The sequence below is a fragment of the Sorghum bicolor genome, chromosome 4 (genome assembly GCF_000003195.3).
Source record: "Sorghum bicolor cultivar BTx623 chromosome 4, Sorghum_bicolor_NCBIv3, whole genome shotgun sequence".
Classification (NCBI taxonomy): Eukaryota; Viridiplantae; Streptophyta; class Magnoliopsida; order Poales; family Poaceae; genus Sorghum; species Sorghum bicolor.
This window is the reverse complement of record NC_012873.2, coordinates 8,241,553-8,259,232: the sequence shown is the minus strand read 5'-3', so window position 1 is coordinate 8,259,232 and position 17,680 is coordinate 8,241,553. Positions and strand designations below refer to the sequence as shown.

The window sequence follows — 17,680 nt, the reverse complement described above, 5'->3', positions numbered from 1 at the left end:
AACACGTTTCTACCTTATATTTTATTTTAATTAATTTTGTAAATTATTTAATAATTCTCCAAAAATTCAAATTGAGCCAAAATTAAGTCAAATTTAAACTAAATTTGAAATTCAAAAATTTGGAGTGTTATAGTCCTTCACTCCCATGAGGCCTATCAAAAAATGAGAATCACCCGCCTTTTTGTTTACACTCGTCAAAAGTCTTATTCTTAATATATTTAAAGTAACTTTTGCCAAACACCTCTTTGTTACTAATAAGTTTGAAAGGTTATTTGGATAAGAGGCATTTATTTTGTAAATCCAAAGTTCTGCATACCTAAACCCCCTTAGTCCTTAGATTGACAGGCTAGACTAGCCTATATTTTTTCTGATGGTTTTTGTCGGAAAAATCTTCATTTATAGTACTCTATTTGGCTTAGTATCCCTGTTGGGATTTCAAAGAAAGAGAACATAAGCATAGGTAAACTGGACAAAACCGAATTGAGCAACACCAACTTCCAATGACAAAAGCTTACCTTTCCAGCTACTCAATTTTTTCTCCAAACTTTCTTCTATTAATTTCCAATCCTTATTGTTTAACTTTCTTATGTGCATTAGAATTCCTAGATATCAAAAAAGGAGAGATCCATCTTTACAACCAAATATATTTGCATATTGTGCTTCACATTTTTTTGCTTGTCCAAAGTAGAATATCTTACTCTTATGGAAGTTTAGTTTAGACCTGATAATTGTTCAAAAGTGCACAAAATAAGCTTCATGTTCTTCGCTTGCTCAATATCGTGGTCCATTAAAATAATTGTATCATCTGCATATGTAGGATAGACAAACCTCCTTCCACGAGACGTGGGATAACCCCTTCTACCTGACCACTCTCCTTAGCTCTAGAGATGAAGATTGCCAGCATATCCACCATTATGTTGAATAGTATTAGGGATCAGTCTCCTTATCTAAGACCTTTTTTGTTTGAAAGTAAGATCCTATTACTTTCCCATATTTTCACCTCGTACAAAGGATTGGATCCAGTTGCACCAGGTATGTGATAATCCTTTCATGTGAAGAGATTGTTGTAGGAATTCCCATTTACTTTATCATAGGTTTTATTGAAATCTATTTTGAATAGCACTCCATTTAGTTTCTTATGCTACTCATGTAAAATGATCACACCTTCCATAATATTTCGGCCTCGTAGAAATGCCATCTGTGTGGGGCTAATTAAAAAAAAAGAAAAATGAGACACTTTATCATGCAGCGTGATTTAATTTTCTTTGTTTCTAACTATACCTACTACCAAGTCATTGCACAAGCATTCAACCACTAGAGCGTATTTCACATTTGAATTTACTTGTTCAAACTATTCTAAGAAAACCGCATATTGATTCATTAAGTTGTACTCCCTCCGTCCCAGTTTAACTACACGTTAAGCACTACAGGGAGCAACTTTGTGCAGCTGTAAAATAAATTACCTTGCTGCCCATATAAAAGAGACCTAGCATCGAGTCATGATTATAGTATATCGCTATTTCTTCTTTGGGTAATAAAAAAATGAATGGCCTGTCTCAGGGCTAAGTAGCAACCTAGGTCTTGAGTTTAACTCCCTATGAAACCGTTACAATATTGAGTCTTGGGGCAAACATCAAGCTTCCTTGTAACCTGTGTAGAGACTTTTAGGAACATTTCTGAACATCATAACCCACCAAGAGTTCAAATGTTGGATTGGAGGGTAGTTTGCTCATCTGGCCGTTGCAGAACTTCTGGATATCAGAGACGATGCGTTCATCGGCAGGAGTCACAAAATTAATGGCCACACTTTCAGTTTCAGAATATCTTCTTTGCTGCTGAACACGACTGATATACTGCATCAGTTGTGTTGGGAGATCATAATTGATGACAATGGGAACCTGCCCTAGATTGGTGCCTCGTAGGTCAGTGGCGATGAGAATACGCGATGATCCAGCCCTGAACTCCTGGATGGCAGTGTCCCTGCCAAGCTGGCTCATACCGCCATGGCTTGCTGAGATAGTGTAGCCCTTGCCTCTGATATCTTGTATGAGCGTTTTGACAACCTGCTTTGTGTTCGCAAAGATGACAATTTGTGTGGACTCTAGAGTTAGAGTGTCGAAAAGCACATACAGCTTTCCTAGCTTCTCTTCCTTCTCAACTTTGTGATAGAACTGCTTGATTCCGATATCCTTTAGCTCTTCATCTCTCGGCACTTTAACTGTCACATGCTTATCCATGAACCAGTGGCTAGTTTCTAGAGCTTCACTGGAGAAGGCAGCAGAGAAAAGCCCAATCTGGATTTTGGCTGGGAGATACTGGATAATGTTACATGTCTGCAGAAAAAGATACATAGCTGGTCATATTGTATAGAGCGTAGCAAGAGCTTATTATAGTGCTCATTCATCTTGATTACCACAACAGAGCTGGTAGGTAAATGAATTATAACTAACCTGGTCTTTGAAACCTCCTGTGAGTAGTTCATCTGCTTCATCCAGAACAAGCATTCTGATGTGGTCTTTACACAATGCATCCCTTGACAGCAAGTCAAGAATGCGCCCAGGAGTTCCAATGACAACCTGAACTCTACTTGACAGAGTTTGCTGGTCCACGCGGAAACTCGTTCCTCCAGTACAAGTGTAAGGTTTAACACCAAGAAACTGACCAAGTGCATCAATAACTTTCTCGGTCTCGTACATTAAGTCGCGTGTTGGTACAATGATTAAAGCTTGGCATTCTGCGGATCGATAATCAAGTCGCTGAAGAACTCCAGTGCAAAGAGTTACAGTTGTTCCAGACAAAGACTCATGGATAACACTCTGGCCATTGCAAAATGGGACAATTCCTCTTTGATGAACCACGGAAGGCTTCTCCAAACCTTAAACAAAATTGCACAGGAACGGTGATAAGCACAAAATCATGTCTAGGAAATGTTTCCAGTACAGAAATAATTGTTATGTACTGGTCTCTCAAGAAAACAAAAATAACATATGACTTACCATATTGATATATTCCCTTCAGTAGATTTTCATGAAGACCCATACCACTGAAACTGCCATATATATGGATGTCCTCAGTTTCTGTAACTTGCTGCTCCTTACCTCTTCTTTTGAACACATGTTTGATAGGAGGCTTTCGTTTACCTTCAAGGAAATGTCAACAAAATGATGTCAAAAAAAGAAAAACCACATAGTCCTACATACTCAAAACATTCAACCACAGATGTTTATTAGGATAAAACCTAAAAAAAAAATATTTGTGCTTGTTCACCTTCGAAGTGCTCTTCTCCAATCATGCTTGTTGAACTTCGACCTACAGGTTGCACCTCTTCAGGTTTTGAACTGTCCATTGTTGTTTTCTTGGTGTTAGCTGTAGTGGCTGCTGGAGCACTTATTTTGTTTCCTTTGATCTCTCCTGCCAACCTTGACTCTTCAATGCACTCCGTCTCTTCCAGAAATATACTTTGTGCGTCATTCAGTTCCTTATTATGCTCCTTGTCTGATTCCTTATTTTGCTGTTGCATACCTTCTGCTTTGTCTTGTACGACTGTGACCATGACCAGTCTGGAAGACCTTCCGAGCGCAAAGTAGTATGAGAAGGGAGCACCATCAAGGCTTCTTAGTGCAATCTTCAGCCTAATAGGCTCCTTATCCCCAGCTTCCAAACTTTTCTCATCCACATCAATCAGCACTCCAAACGCGGAAGCAACTTGATATAAATCCTTCCAGTTTCTATATATTCTTCGAACCCCGCGCACTAAAACCCACTCTTCAATCAAGTCAAGACTTTCCTCATCGCCTTCCTGCCACCTTGTTACAGTTAAGTTTACCTCCTTATGATCCAGTAGTGCTTCCATCTCAGGAAAATTTAAACAACTTATGACGTCATCCTCAGAGCTGAAAGAGGCCAGGAAACTCTTGCTGCATTCCCTCCGTAGCTCCCAGTCACCGGACAGCTTCCAAAACTTCTGCAGTTCAGATTTCAATATCCCCTGGTCCAAGTTACTGAGATCCGATGTGATCAAAACACAGTGATGGTTGAATTTCTCTTTCTCAACCGTCTCCTCTGAAGGCTGAATCATGGTAAACGGATATTTTGTAGCATAGCCAAACTGATGTGGCACAGTGGTATGATTGTATTTTATTCCACACTGCTCCAAATTGTGCGATGTATCATGACAAGCAAAACACCTCCCTTTATCTGATGGAGTAACAGATAGTTCTTGCTCTAGCATAGCCTTCTTTTCAGGACCCCTACTTTCCACAACTTGTGATGAAATGTGCCCCTCAGTTCTTGACGAAACCAATTGCATGCCTTCTGTCAGACCCATGCTAGCTGTAACCTACCACATATATAAACCCACGTAAGCAGCTGATGATCAGAGAAAACAGAAAGAAATTAGTGCTAAGCTGTAATAAGGGAAACGAGGGTAAATTTGTATATTATTATTCTCTAAACAGGTGAAAACTTTCTTTTTTTTCTGCAGACATGCATCCACCATCAATATCTTATCTTTTTTTATTTCACTTTAATACAATGTCTCTTAATAGAAAGTGTGAGCTTCAGGATTTGGAAATCTTGGGAAAACATGTAAACATAGTGATGGATATGCTTCAACCAGAATTGCACATAATTTTTTCATCGGCAAATAGATTTCTATGTGCTCTCAAAGGAATCAAACTCCACACAAACATCCTCTTGAGTACTTAACGACTTCAAACAAAAGGGCGGAGACATCATATTGAAAAGGAACCCAACTGTTTCACAGCACAGTTTATATATTATAACAGCCAAAAATACTCAAACACTTTCATACTCTATTATTAGATTGTTGAACTATGCAAATTTCAGTAATGGAACACCATTATAGTAGCACACAACTTCTACTTAGTTAAATGCCCCCCCTCCTTAACATATATGGGAAAACAATAAATATCCACGTGGCGACATCAAAGCGTGGAAATATGCCAAGCAAAGGAATCATCAATTGTTTCTCCGTTCTAAACTAGCATCTTCAATATATATCGACAACTCAAAAACAAATTAAAGCACTTAAATGGCCAACAAATTTCGCTTACGAAGAACGCCCTCGCACTAGGACTGATTCCCATTGTTAGATCTATGTGGGTTAATGTGCATTATCCGATTCCAATGGTTAGGGCTTGACCGTTAGATTGGAGGTGGGTTAATCTGTACTATCCGATTCCAACGGTCGAGGGGTCTTGACCGTTAGATCTAGGCAGGTTAATCCACGCTATCCGAATATTCCAACGACGGTTGGGGCACCGATCGAGCTTCCATGCAAGGATGACACATACACCACAACATGAGAATAACAACTACAAAACCCTCCTCCAGTTGCACTAAACAAAAGACATGAACAGGAACAGATTACAAATCCAATAAATGGTCCCTATATATATAGTCAGATATATCAAGTTTCATCGTGCTGCTTGAATCAGTTTAAGCATTCAAAGACCAACGTATCTGACTCGCTGCCAGGAGTAGTGTCTATGGTGCCATGGTGGCCGACGATGTTGGTTGGGGACTTGGGGTGTGCCCTAGACCACCGAGAAACGATGAAAGACGATCGATCCTAGTAGCTAGACGGTGCAGCAACAAATTAAATCCGCCGATCGATCAAGTGGCCGAAGGAAACTAACGACGTGGGACGACAGATCGATCAAAACTCCTAGCTAGAGCAAAACAGTACGCGGGGATCGAGCGTGGGGTTCTTTATTTGCTTACCAGCAAACCGGATTCGATCCAAGTGCGGCCGGCTCTCCACTCCTCCCTGCGCGCGGCTGCGCTGCAGCAAGGGAGATCGAGGAGGCGGATCGGAGGACGACGGCTATATCCAGGAGCGCGATCAATCGCTTCTACTGAACGAGGAGGCAGCCGGAGGCGCGCGCGTTCTTCCACACGGCGCCGGCAAAGAGAGGGCGAGGATCTCGCCGACGGCCGGGGCGACTATGGTCGCTGCCGTTTCTAGATCGCCGAAATGGAGGGACGCCGGTTTCACCGGCGCTAATATATATGCCAGCCGGGGCATTTCGGTCACTTGGCAGTGCGAAAACAAGAGCGGCATTTCTCAAAATCGAAAATAACTAGTGGACTGACAATTAGTCCGACTGTTTGGATGTTTATTATAGGGACTAAAAATTAGTCTCATATGGATCCAAACTTACCTCAAATTTCAATTTTGTCGACCCCTCTTCCACGACAGTATGAACGTGATTGGTGGCGAGTCTTGGATGTTTGATTATGCGATTAGGGTTTATGGTCTGATCTGATGTACACGTTCGAAGGCCGGATGGACTCCTCTCCTGGTGTAATCCATGACGGGTGAATAAACCTCAGTTGTATGTTCGCCTAATAACACTCATAACTTTATCTAAGAAAATTACTCATAAAGGATAAAATCTGCACATAAAAAAATAAGGGTCCAAGTCCAAAGGGCCATTCTCTCGAGTCAACAAAAAAAAGGGCCGTTCTCTCGTGCATTCAAAGTCTCTGGTCTTGATTTGATTTCTCCTATCTCCTACAACTAAAAAAATAAAAGGAAGACATTTCTTTCGTTCAACTTTGGTTTGGTGTAACCTTGGTGTCACCTCCCCTTGCGATCCCACGTGTTGCTCCAACATGAAACAAAATCATGCATACAGACGACGCAGCTCCAAAAGGAAACAAATCAAGCGCTCTCAAGGAAGTAGTGGCTGCAAAAGAAAGCGTACGGACGATGTGGCTCCAAAAGAACACAAATCATGCGCTTACACTGAAGTACGTGGCTGCAAAAGGAAACACTCTAAGCCTCAATCGGGTACTCTACTCCAAACAAACACACGTACTCCAAACACGTACGCCAAGTTGTGGCTGAAAAAAAAACACGTACGCCAAACAAAATCACGCGTGCTCCATTCCGCTCTCGCATGGACCTCCAAGTCGCCATCGCCAAGTCGCCGTCACCAAACCGCCTCCACACCATGCCGTTGAACCACCGCAACCACTGATCCTCCTCAGTGTGCCCCCCGCTCCACCATCGATCAACCTCCATCATCAACGCGACGACTCCGTGCGACCTCCATCATCAGATCGACGTTGGAATGGACGTACCACTGAGCCTCCGCCGCACCAGGCCATTCAACCACTACGACCCCGGCACTAGCTTTTCGAACAGGCGTTTGTTAGATGTTTTGGGCCTTGGGCCAAACAATTCCAAATAAATCCCAAAGGCCCACTCATACATGCATGTATATATGGAAAGGTGGGGGGCTTTAGTCCCACCTTGCTACTTCAAGTGGAGTGAGACCAACTTAAAAGGTTGAGCTATCTCCATCTTGTTGAAGCAATTGGGGAGAGGAAAGGAAGAACCACACGCGCGCTCGCTCGCCTCGCCGGGCGGGGCGGGGCCAATGGGCGCGCATGCACGACATGCGCGGGGTAAGCAATTATTTTTGTATTATGGCAAGTGCGTAAACAGCAGGTAAAGTTTCCATAATACGGTGATTGATAGCTTGCCTATTTGCTACGTGCGACGCGTGTATAAATATGGGGCGAGACGTCGTCCTTTGGACTGGAGATTCATCTCTCTCTCGCCACACTACTGCGCTGCCGCCGTCTTCTCCATCCCGTCGCCGACGTGCCATCGGTGTCGGGAGAGCAGGCTCCGAAGCCTACGTCTCCTCGCGTCCCTGCACGGGGTAGGGGACGTATCAGGTTTTTGGGAAGCGTCGTCGCGACTGCTCGCTGGACGTCTTCTTCCCACTACGCCCGGTGTTCGCCGATCTCCGTCGACGGTCTTCTTCTTCTTCTTCTTCTTCTTCTTCCTTCGCGCCGACAACCCCACTGTAAGGATGTCTATCCTCCCTCTGTTATTCGGTTTCATATCCTTTCTGTTGCTAGCACTAGATCCCGTGAATTTGATTCAAATCGTAGTGCTAGTTTCGTTTCATATATCTGTGATACATGTTGTTAGCCTTTTTCTTGTTGTCGGAATTAATTTATGCATCGCTAAATTGCTTTTATTTCCAACAATCCAAAAACCTGATAGGCATTTAGCGATGACTAAGGGATATACTGATGCGATGAAACCAGAGAAGTTCACTGGTGTGAATTTCAAGAGATGGCAGACGAGGGCCCAGTTGTGGCTCACGGCTATGGGCGTGTTTTGGGTCGTGGGTAATTCTCCCGCACTACCTCTCGGATGTGAGAAAGAGGTGGAGGAGTTTACTGCGGCTACGACGATTTTCATCGGATGCGTTCTTAGCGTTCTCTCTGACCAGTTGTGTGATGTTTATATGAACATCAAAAGTGCTGCTGAACTGTGGGAGGCACTTGAACATAAGTTCGGTGCTGCAGACGCTGGGCACGAGTTGTATGTGATGGAGAAGTACCACGACTTCAAAATGGTTGAAAACCGTTCAGTCGTGGAACAGGCTCATGAGTTCCAACTTATTGTGAGGGAACTTGAACAACTCGGACACGTCTTGCCAGACAAGTTTGTGGCTGGTGGTATAATTGCCAAGTTGCCTCCGTCATGGAGAAACTTCGCCACAGCTCTGAAACATAAAAGACAGAAGATCTCAGTTGAGGATGTGTTGGCTGGTCTTGATGTTGAAGAGAAGGCTCGGGCAAAGGATGTTCCACCAAAAGCCCCAGAACAGTCTAGTGCCAATGTGATGCAGCATGCTGGCAAGAACAAGCAGAAGGCTACTCAGACTACTCAGTTCAAGAAGAAGAAGATGAACATGGATGAAGTTGTGTGCTTCGTTTGCGGTGAGAATGGACACTTCGCCAAGAAGTGCAAGAACCGCAAAGGCAGGAAGAATCAGCAGGGGCAGAAATCTGCCAACGTGACTATTGGCGATCCTAGCGGATCTGGGTACGGTAATTATTTACCGTGCATTTTCTGTATTTCAATCTAATGATTGGTGGATTGATACAGGAGCCAATATTCATGTTTGTACTGATATTTCTATGTTTTCATCTTACCAAATCGCATGAGGTTCAACCGTCATGATGGGGAACGGCTCGCATGCTTCTGTTCTTGGTGTTGGTTCGGTCGATCTGAAGTTCACTTCGGAAAAGATCGTGCGGCTCAAGAACGTACAGCATGCGCCCTCAATAAAGAAGAACCTCGTTAGTGGATCCCTCTTGTGTCGATATGGGTTCAAGCTGGTGTTTGAGTAAAATAAAGTAGTCGTCTCGAGGTATGGCCAATTCATTGGCAAAGGCTACGAGAGTGGAGGCTTGTTCCGCTTTTCACTCTCCGATTTCTGTAATAAAGTTGTGAACCATGTGTGTGATTCAAACAATTCAGTGGCTGATATATGGCATTCACGTTTGTGTCACATTAATTTTGGTTGTATGACGCGTTTATCCAGTATGAGTTTAATTCCGAACTTTTCTATTGTCAAAGGCTCTAAATGTCAAGCATGTGTGCAAGCGAAGCAACCTCGTAAGCCTCACAAGGCTGTAGACGAGAGGTGCACGACATTACTAGAGCTCATACATTCTGATATTTGTGAAATGAATGGTGTGTTGACAAAAGGAGGAAAAAGATACTTCATGACTTTAATTGATGATGCAATTAAATATTGCTATGTGTTTCTTCTAAAAACTAAAGATGAGGCGTTTGAATGTTTTAAGACTTATAAGGCTGAGGTAGAGAACCAATTAGAAAAGAAAATCAAGCGTGTTAGGTCTGATCGTGGTGGGGAGTATTTTTCCAATGAGTTTGATCTTTTCTGTGCGGAGAATGGAATAATTCATGAATGGACACCACCATATTCGCCCCAATCTAATGGGGTTGCCGAAAGAAAGAACCGGACGTTAATGGACTTGGTGAATGCCATGTTAGGAACATCCGGTATGGCTAAAGCATGGTGGGGGGAGGCTGTTTTAATAGCATGTCATGTTCTAAATAGAGTTCCAACTAAGAATAGTAAAGTTACTCCGTATGAAGGATGGAAAGGAAGAAAACCATCACTCCATTACTTGCGTACGTGGGGCTGTTTGGCCATGGTAAGCGTACCAATTAATAAGAAACGCAAGCTTGGACCAAAGACCGTTGATTGTATCTTTTTGGGTTATGCGCACCATAGCACGGCTTATAAGTTCTTAGTGATAAAATCTGAAGCGCCTGATGTTTTAGTTGATACATTGTTGGAGTCACGGGATGTTACTTTCTTTGAGAATATTTTCCCGATGAATGTTGCTTATTCTTTACCGAGTTCGTCTAATGAATTTATTCCTGAGCCCACACCTGCGATAGAGCCATTTATAGACCCACTTGGTATTGAAGAGGATAGCAATGTTGTAGCTCCTAGAAGGAGTAAAAGACAAAGGGTTGAAAAATCCTTTGGGGATGACTTCATTGTCTATCTCATAGATGATACTCCCACGACCATTGCAGAGACATATGCATCACCAGATGCAGATTATTGGAAGGATGCAGTCCGTAGTGAGATGGACTCCATCACTGCAAATGGAACATGGGAAGTAGTAGATAAACCAGCGGGTTGCAGACCAATTGGCTGTAAATAGGTATTTAAGAAGAAACTCAGGCCTGATGGTACTATTGAAAAGTACAAGGCAAGGCTTGTTGCTAAAGGATTTACACAGAAAGAAGATGAGGATTTCTTTGATACCTACTCACCTGTTGCCAGACTAACTACAATCCGAGTGCTATTATCCTTGGCTGCTTCCCATAAGCTTCTTGTCCATCAGATGGACGTGAAGACAGCTTTCCTTAATGGAGAGTTAGAGGAAGAAATTTATATGAATCAGCCTGATGGATTTATAGCACAAGGACAAGAGGGCAAGGTGTGCAGGTTACTCAAATCCTTGTACGACTTAAAGCAAGCACCAAAGCAGTGGCATGAGAAGTTTGAAAAGACGTTGACCTCTGCTGGGTTTGCAATAAATGAAGCCGACACTTGTGTGTATTACCGTTATGGTGGGGGCAAAGGAGTAATCTTGTGTTTGTATGTTGACGACATACTAATTTTTGGGACGAGCCTCGATGAGATCAATGATGTTAAATCATTTTTATCCCAAAATTTTGACATGAAAGATTTGGGAGAAGCCGATGTGATCCTCAATATTAAACTTAATAAGGGTGAGAATGGGATTACTCTTTTGCAGTCTCATTATGTGGAAAAGGTTTTGAACCGTTTCGGTTATATGGATTGCAAACCTTCTCCAACACCCTATGATCCTAGTCTAATACTTCGAAAGAATAAAAGGCTAGGAAAGGATCATCTAAGATACTCTCAAATTATTGGCTCGTGATGTATCTAGCTAGCGCAACCCGCCCTGATATCTCATTTGCTGTAAGCAAGTTGAGTAGATTTTCCTCTAATCCAGGAAGTGATCATTGGCGTGGTATTGATCGGGTAATGCGTTACCTAAAAGGTACAATGAGTTATGCAATTCACTATTCAGGGTACCCAGGGGTACTTGAAGGATATAGTGATTCAAACTGGATTTCAGAAGCTGATGAGCTTAAGGCCACTAGTGGATACATATTCACTCTGGGTGGTGGTGCTGTCTCTTGGAGGTCTTGTAAGCAGACAATACTTACAAAGTCCACAATGGAGGCAGAGCTTACAGCTCTGGATACAGCCTCTACTGAGGCTGAGTGGCTAAGAGATATGTTGATGGACTTGCCGTTGGTTGAGAAACCAATTCCTGCTATTCTCATAAACTGTGATAATCAAACAGTGATCACAAAGGTGAAGAATAGTCAGGATAATGGGAAGAAGTCCAGCAAACATATAAAGCGTAGACTGAAGTCTGTCAGGAAATTAAGGAGCTCCGGAGTAATAGCTGTGGACTACATCCAGACAGCTAAAAACCTAGCAGATCCCTTTACAAAGGGACTATCACGCACCGTGATTGACAATGCATCGAAGGAGATGGGATTGAGACCCATGTGAGTTAACCTCAGCAGTAACCCAACCTATGTGATCGGAGATCCCGTGAATTAGGACCTGGGAAGAACAAGTTGTTGGTTAATGGGAGAGTACAATCGTTTCATTTGACCCACTCCGTTGAAGATGCAGTACTCTCATTTCTGTAAGGCAGGTTGACTTTGTCTTAATGTGTTCTGAGGCTTTATAGCAAGATACTGTCCTACAGAGTATTCTTGTAAGAACACACCTATGTGAGCCCAACTGTTAGTCGCAGTTTATAAGAATTGGGTATTCTTTAATAGGCTCATGAAGTGAGTTAGGAGTATGACTTATACGCTCCACTCGCGGGGTTGGCTATGGCAGCCTAGTACCAATCAAGACTTCGAGTGAAGCCCATTCGCACCAAACTGCCAATTCAAGGCCTAGTCCATTGTGCAGTTGCGGATGGGTCTATCTTGTTGTTCTAGGTGGATGTTCAACCTTAACCGGTCTCCACTGAATAGCTGGTATATTAACAATACTGTGGTACAGGGAGTATGACTCGCGTGCCCTTGGGATGTGGTGGGGGATTGTTAGATGTTTTGGGCCTTGGGCCAAAAATTCCAAATAAATCCCAAAGGCCCACTCATACATGCATGTATATATGGAAAGGTGGGGGACTTTAGTCCCACCTTGCTACTTCAAGTGGAGTGAGGCCAACTTAAAAGGTTGAGCTATCTCCATCTTGTTGAAGCAATTGGGGAGAGGAAAGGAAGAACCACACGCGCGCGCGCTCGCTCGCCTCGCCGGGCGGGGCGGGGCGGGGCCAATGGGCGCGCATGCACGACATGCGCGTGAATGGTCCGGCGATTTCCCACTTCAACCCTTGCGGGTGCGCGGCTTCCTTTTGCTACTTGAAAGTTTTGCATGCATGGAGGAGATTGCGCTGGCCTATTTGGTAAGCAATTATTTTTGTATTATGGCAAGTGCGTAAACGGCAGGTAAAGTTTCCATCATACGGTGATTGATTGCTTGCCTATTTGCTACGTGCGACGCGTGTATAAATATGGGGCGAGATGTCGTCCTTTGGACTGGAGATTCATCTCTCTCTCGCCACACTACTGCGCTGCCGCCGTCTTCTCCATCCCGTCGCCGACGTGCCATCGGTGTCGGGAGAGCAGGCTCCGAAGCCTACGTCTCCTCGCGTCCCTGCACGGGGTAGGGGGCGTATCAGGTTTTTGGGAAGCGCCGTCGCGACTGCTCGCTGGACGTCTTCTTCCCACTACGCCCGGTGTTCGCCGATCTCCGTCGACGGTCTTCTTCTTCTTCTTCTTCCTTCGCGCCGACAACCCCACTGTAAGGATGTCTATCCTCCCTCTGTTATTCGGTTTCATATCCTTTCTGTTGCTAGCACTAGATCCCGTGAACTTGATTCAAATCGTAGTGCTAGTTTCGTTTCATATATCTGTGATACATGTTGTTAGCTTTTTTCTTTGTTGTCGAAATTAATTTATGCATCGCTAAATTGCTTTTATTTCCAACAGCTTTCTGTCGTCTTGAAGCACCGAAACCTCACTCACGAGCAGGACGAAGACGGGTGTCGCTGGAGTTGAAGCACGATGGCGCGAACTGAAGCTAACATTGAAACATCGCGTTCACAACACCAGGTACGTCCTATGATCGACCGACGGATAAGTTATCAGAATAAGATACAAAAAAATGATAAGCACCTCACAAAGATGACAATTCCTTGTAGCTGCAGTGGCATTATATTTACCTTTTGGTTTCTTGAACTGCATCATCAGATCGCAGTGAAGTGTTGCGCATAGATCTACCATGCATCTTCCTTCGCTCTAAAAAAATTGATCAAAATCTATTATTTTGGGGATGGTAAATGACTTTTCAATCAAGAGAATACATAGCCACCAACCCAGCCTCATGGGGGAAAACATAAAGTTGACTCAACCAGGATAAATAAAACAAGTTAACTCGGTACCTTTAAGTGCATAGCCAAGAAGGCTTATAAATATAAAAGGTTCTTCCTATCTCTTCTCTTTTCAAGCTAGAAAGCAGATTACTTTAAATCAGTGGAAGTTTTGAATTATAGATAGCATCTCATTAGTTGGCTTTATCTGAAATATAAAATTACTGAAACTCAGCTTGATAGCTTGTTATGTGAAAGTTACGATTTGCATTTGCCGAATGGTGTCCACGAAAAACAAATGCCAAACCATCAATCAATGATTTTTTTCTTGAACATGCAGAAGAGATGTGTAAAGGGGTTTAAAACCCATAAGCCCAACACTCACTGCTTTACATGTGCCTTTTGAATTAAAAAACACATGACGGAACACACACGCACCATCAAGGATATGTTGAAAACTGCAGTCCAAATTAGGGCCAAAAAAGAGTTGTCTACTATCCTCAGAACTAGTAGAATTTTATTTTTGCCAAGTCAAAATTACCAAACACTTGGAGATGTCCTTTTTGTTCCCTCCTCATATCGTTTTGGGAGCTGGCAAATAACAACATTTGCCAAACAAAATTTGCAAAACTGTTGAAGTTGCTCTAAGATTGTGATAAGTGTCCAGGATCTACAAGAGTTATTAATAAGCAATCGAGACATCTCTCAGAACTGTTTCGAATTAAGTGTTCGTTTTTAGGCGGCTTGAGAGTACAATATAATGAAAAATACAATAATATTATGAAGCATTACATGAACTTAAGATTTTGCGTAAGTCCATTTTTTGGTTATCATGCTATAATATATTGTCTTATTTTTTCTAAGTTATAGTAATCCTAACTCTCGATATCCTTCGCTTTCAGAGAATGTGTGCTTTCAGAGAAGTGAAATGGCTGCTGCGATTGGTATATGTGATGATATGGAGTACAACTTAGCACAATGCAGATACGTAAGTCTTTTGTTCCTACTTTTGTTACTTGTTTCCTATAAACTATTCTAATCGTTACCGTGTTTGCAGTTTCTTTTGCCATGGCTATACGTTCGAAATATATACTTTATGTTTTCAATCAGCGGGAAAAGTTGTTTATCATGATTGACCCTAGACTTGTTGAAGAGTGGTGTAAAGACACACCAACACTGATTTATGCCAAATACTCAATTTTGCTTGATTTCTAATCATCTTGCCGTCTTTCTCATAGGAGGTGGCACACCCGGATGTGCCAGTGTCAGAGTTTAGGGCATGGGCTGTGTCCCACATGGGCCCAGTAAAATCCGGTGTCATCTTCAATCTGGATGCCCCCACCCAGGCTTACCTTTGACCCGACCGTTCACATGAAGGTCAGAGATTACGCAGAGGCAGTTAGGGCGCTCCGTGGCTCGGATCACAATCTAAGCACTGAGCCCCTTAAGATAGAAGTGATCGTGAGGCTGGGGCAAGGCAGGAAGCATGGGCGATTGTGGATTGCAAACGACGCTGACTCCTTGAGCTCTGCACCCCCTCTCTCAGACGTGAGGGCACGAAGCATGGCCAAAAGCCTTACCATACGTACATGACCTACTCCAACACTATCGCTGGTCGATGAACTTCAGGTAATTCCAGTTTCACTTGTCGTACATTGAACTTTACAGACATTGATCAGATTTGCAATACTGAAACATGTGATTCAAACACTGTAGGCCGAGCTGGCAGAAACAAAGGAGACCCAAACGCTCCTGACCGCTCAGCTGGAGGCCACACAAAAGCAGATGGCGGACATGTACCAGATCATACAAAGCATCGGGCAAGCATCGGGCAAGCATCGGGTGTCTAAGTGCAGTTGCCAACTCCAGCTCCACTTCGACACTTCACTTCTATGAGTATGAAAGTTTTATGCCTTCATGCTGTTGGGATTGTCGTCCTTCGTGTCATTGGGATTTTCGGCTTCGTGCCGTTCGGATTGTCGGCCATCGTGCCATTGTTTCTTGCAGGTTGAAAATCTCCCCATGCATGGGAGGTGCTGCCAAAATTTTCAATTTTAAGTCTAACACATGCAATATCTTCTCTTTTGTGCAGTCACCGGCGGCTGATCGCATCAACCCTTTGCCGCAGTCCGCTCAACCACAGTACGGGGGGCCACAGTTGCAGTCTCCGGCGCCGCAGTAGGGATGTTAGACTTCTACGGACTTGTAATAATAAACTTGTGATGCTCAACTTTGGAGAATTTGTGATGGATTTGTGATGGATTTATGAAATATACGTGTGCTTTTGATATATAATGCATGTTGGTGATATAGATGTGATGATTGGTGTATGTATGTATATATATTGTCTGTTACAATGGAATAAAAAATAAATGAAAATTTTTATAATTCTCTGGGTCTTTGCCGAGTGACGGGACTAGGGGCACTTGACAAAGCAATTTTTTTTAAAAAAGGAAAAAATTGCCGAGTGCCGGGGCCAAGGGCACTCGACAATTTTTTTTTTAAAAAAGGAAAAACACTTTGCCGGGTGCCGAGACCAGGGGAACTCGGCAAACAAATTTTTTTAGAAAAAAGAAAAGAAATTTTGCCGAGTGTCACGACAAAGTTTTTTTTTAAAAAAAAGAGAAAAACTTTGCCGAGTGCCGGTGCCAGAGGCACTCGGCAAAGATTTTTTTTAAAAAGAAAGAAAAAAACTTTGCCGAGTGCTAGGAGCCGGGGGCACTCGGCAAAGTATTTTTTTTTAAATAGAGAAAAACTTTGCCGAGTGCCGTGTCGGCCACTCGGCAAAATAACCGTTAACGACAGGTGCTGTAACAAGCCAAAAATTTGCCGAGTGCCGCTGGAAACACTCGGCAAAATGTTTTTAATATTTTACCGAGTGCCCGGATAAAGTGTTCCGCAAAGTCCCTTTGCTGGAAAACATTTTGCCGAGTGCTACGCTCGGCAAAGCCTTTGCTGAGCGTAAAAACACTCGGCAAAATCCTGATTTCCAGTAGTGCCCTGAGCAGAGGCGAAGCTAAAGCAAAATGATGGGGGTGCACTACTTAATTCATAACTACACTGACTGTTCAATCAAAAATTGCATAACTAATGTGCAACTATCATATTTTAATATCAAATTCGACTTCTAGCAATAGAGATGAGATTTTGGTCGAAGCATAGCACTCACCATTTAACAAAAAAAAGAAGTGTATTCATTGATAGAATGCCAAAATCATCAAGAAAACATGCCCATATAGCAAAATCTTTGATCCAGGAGACCATGATGTAGATCTCAAGCCTTGGCTAAAAGGAAAGAGAAAAAATAGGTCAATTATTTAGCAAATAAATTGTTGAATTATCGATTAAAATTAGATACATTGCATTACCTATCAGAGATCATATTTGCACCCTTTTCCTTCCATGGTCATGAAACAATGAACCACAGCCTCGTTGCTTACTTTCTTCATTTCTTCTTTCTCTAGATAGCAAATAAGTCTATGACTCAAGTGTTGATCACCCATGCGATTAGACAAACTTGTTTTGACAATCTTCATTCTAGAAAACCCATGCAAGTAGAGAATCAATAGATGACTTCAGGTGAGAAGAAGTTGTTTTGGTCACATGCACAACACCAACAAACCTCTCTTTCACGATCCCACATTTGTCAACATATCTCAAGACCACAGCCATCAGTTCTTTGCAAGAAACATCTCTTGACTCATCAACTAGCAAGCAAAACACATCATTGCCAAGTTCTTCAAGGATAGAGTGTACAATCTCATTTGCAAAACATTCAACAATGTCCCTTTGAATTTCAGGAGCTAGCAAACAACTATTAGCTGCAGCATTTGTACTCACCGCTTTGCGTAACTCTAGATCATGT

The 17,680-nt window shown here is 42.8% G+C and overlaps 1 protein-coding gene across 1 annotated transcript; it reads right to left on the bottom strand.

The window, feature by feature from the left end:
- Positions 1,367-4,327, bottom strand: LOC8073773 (eukaryotic initiation factor 4A-1). The gene is made up of 4 exons (XM_002451745.2): positions 3,268-4,327; positions 2,997-3,140; positions 2,451-2,875; positions 1,367-2,333 (listed from the first exon to the last, which is right to left on the bottom strand). Exons 1-4 carry the CDS (start codon positions 4,325-4,327, stop codon positions 1,665-1,667), a joined length of 2,298 nt encoding a protein of 765 aa, XP_002451790.1. The 3' UTR covers positions 1,367-1,664.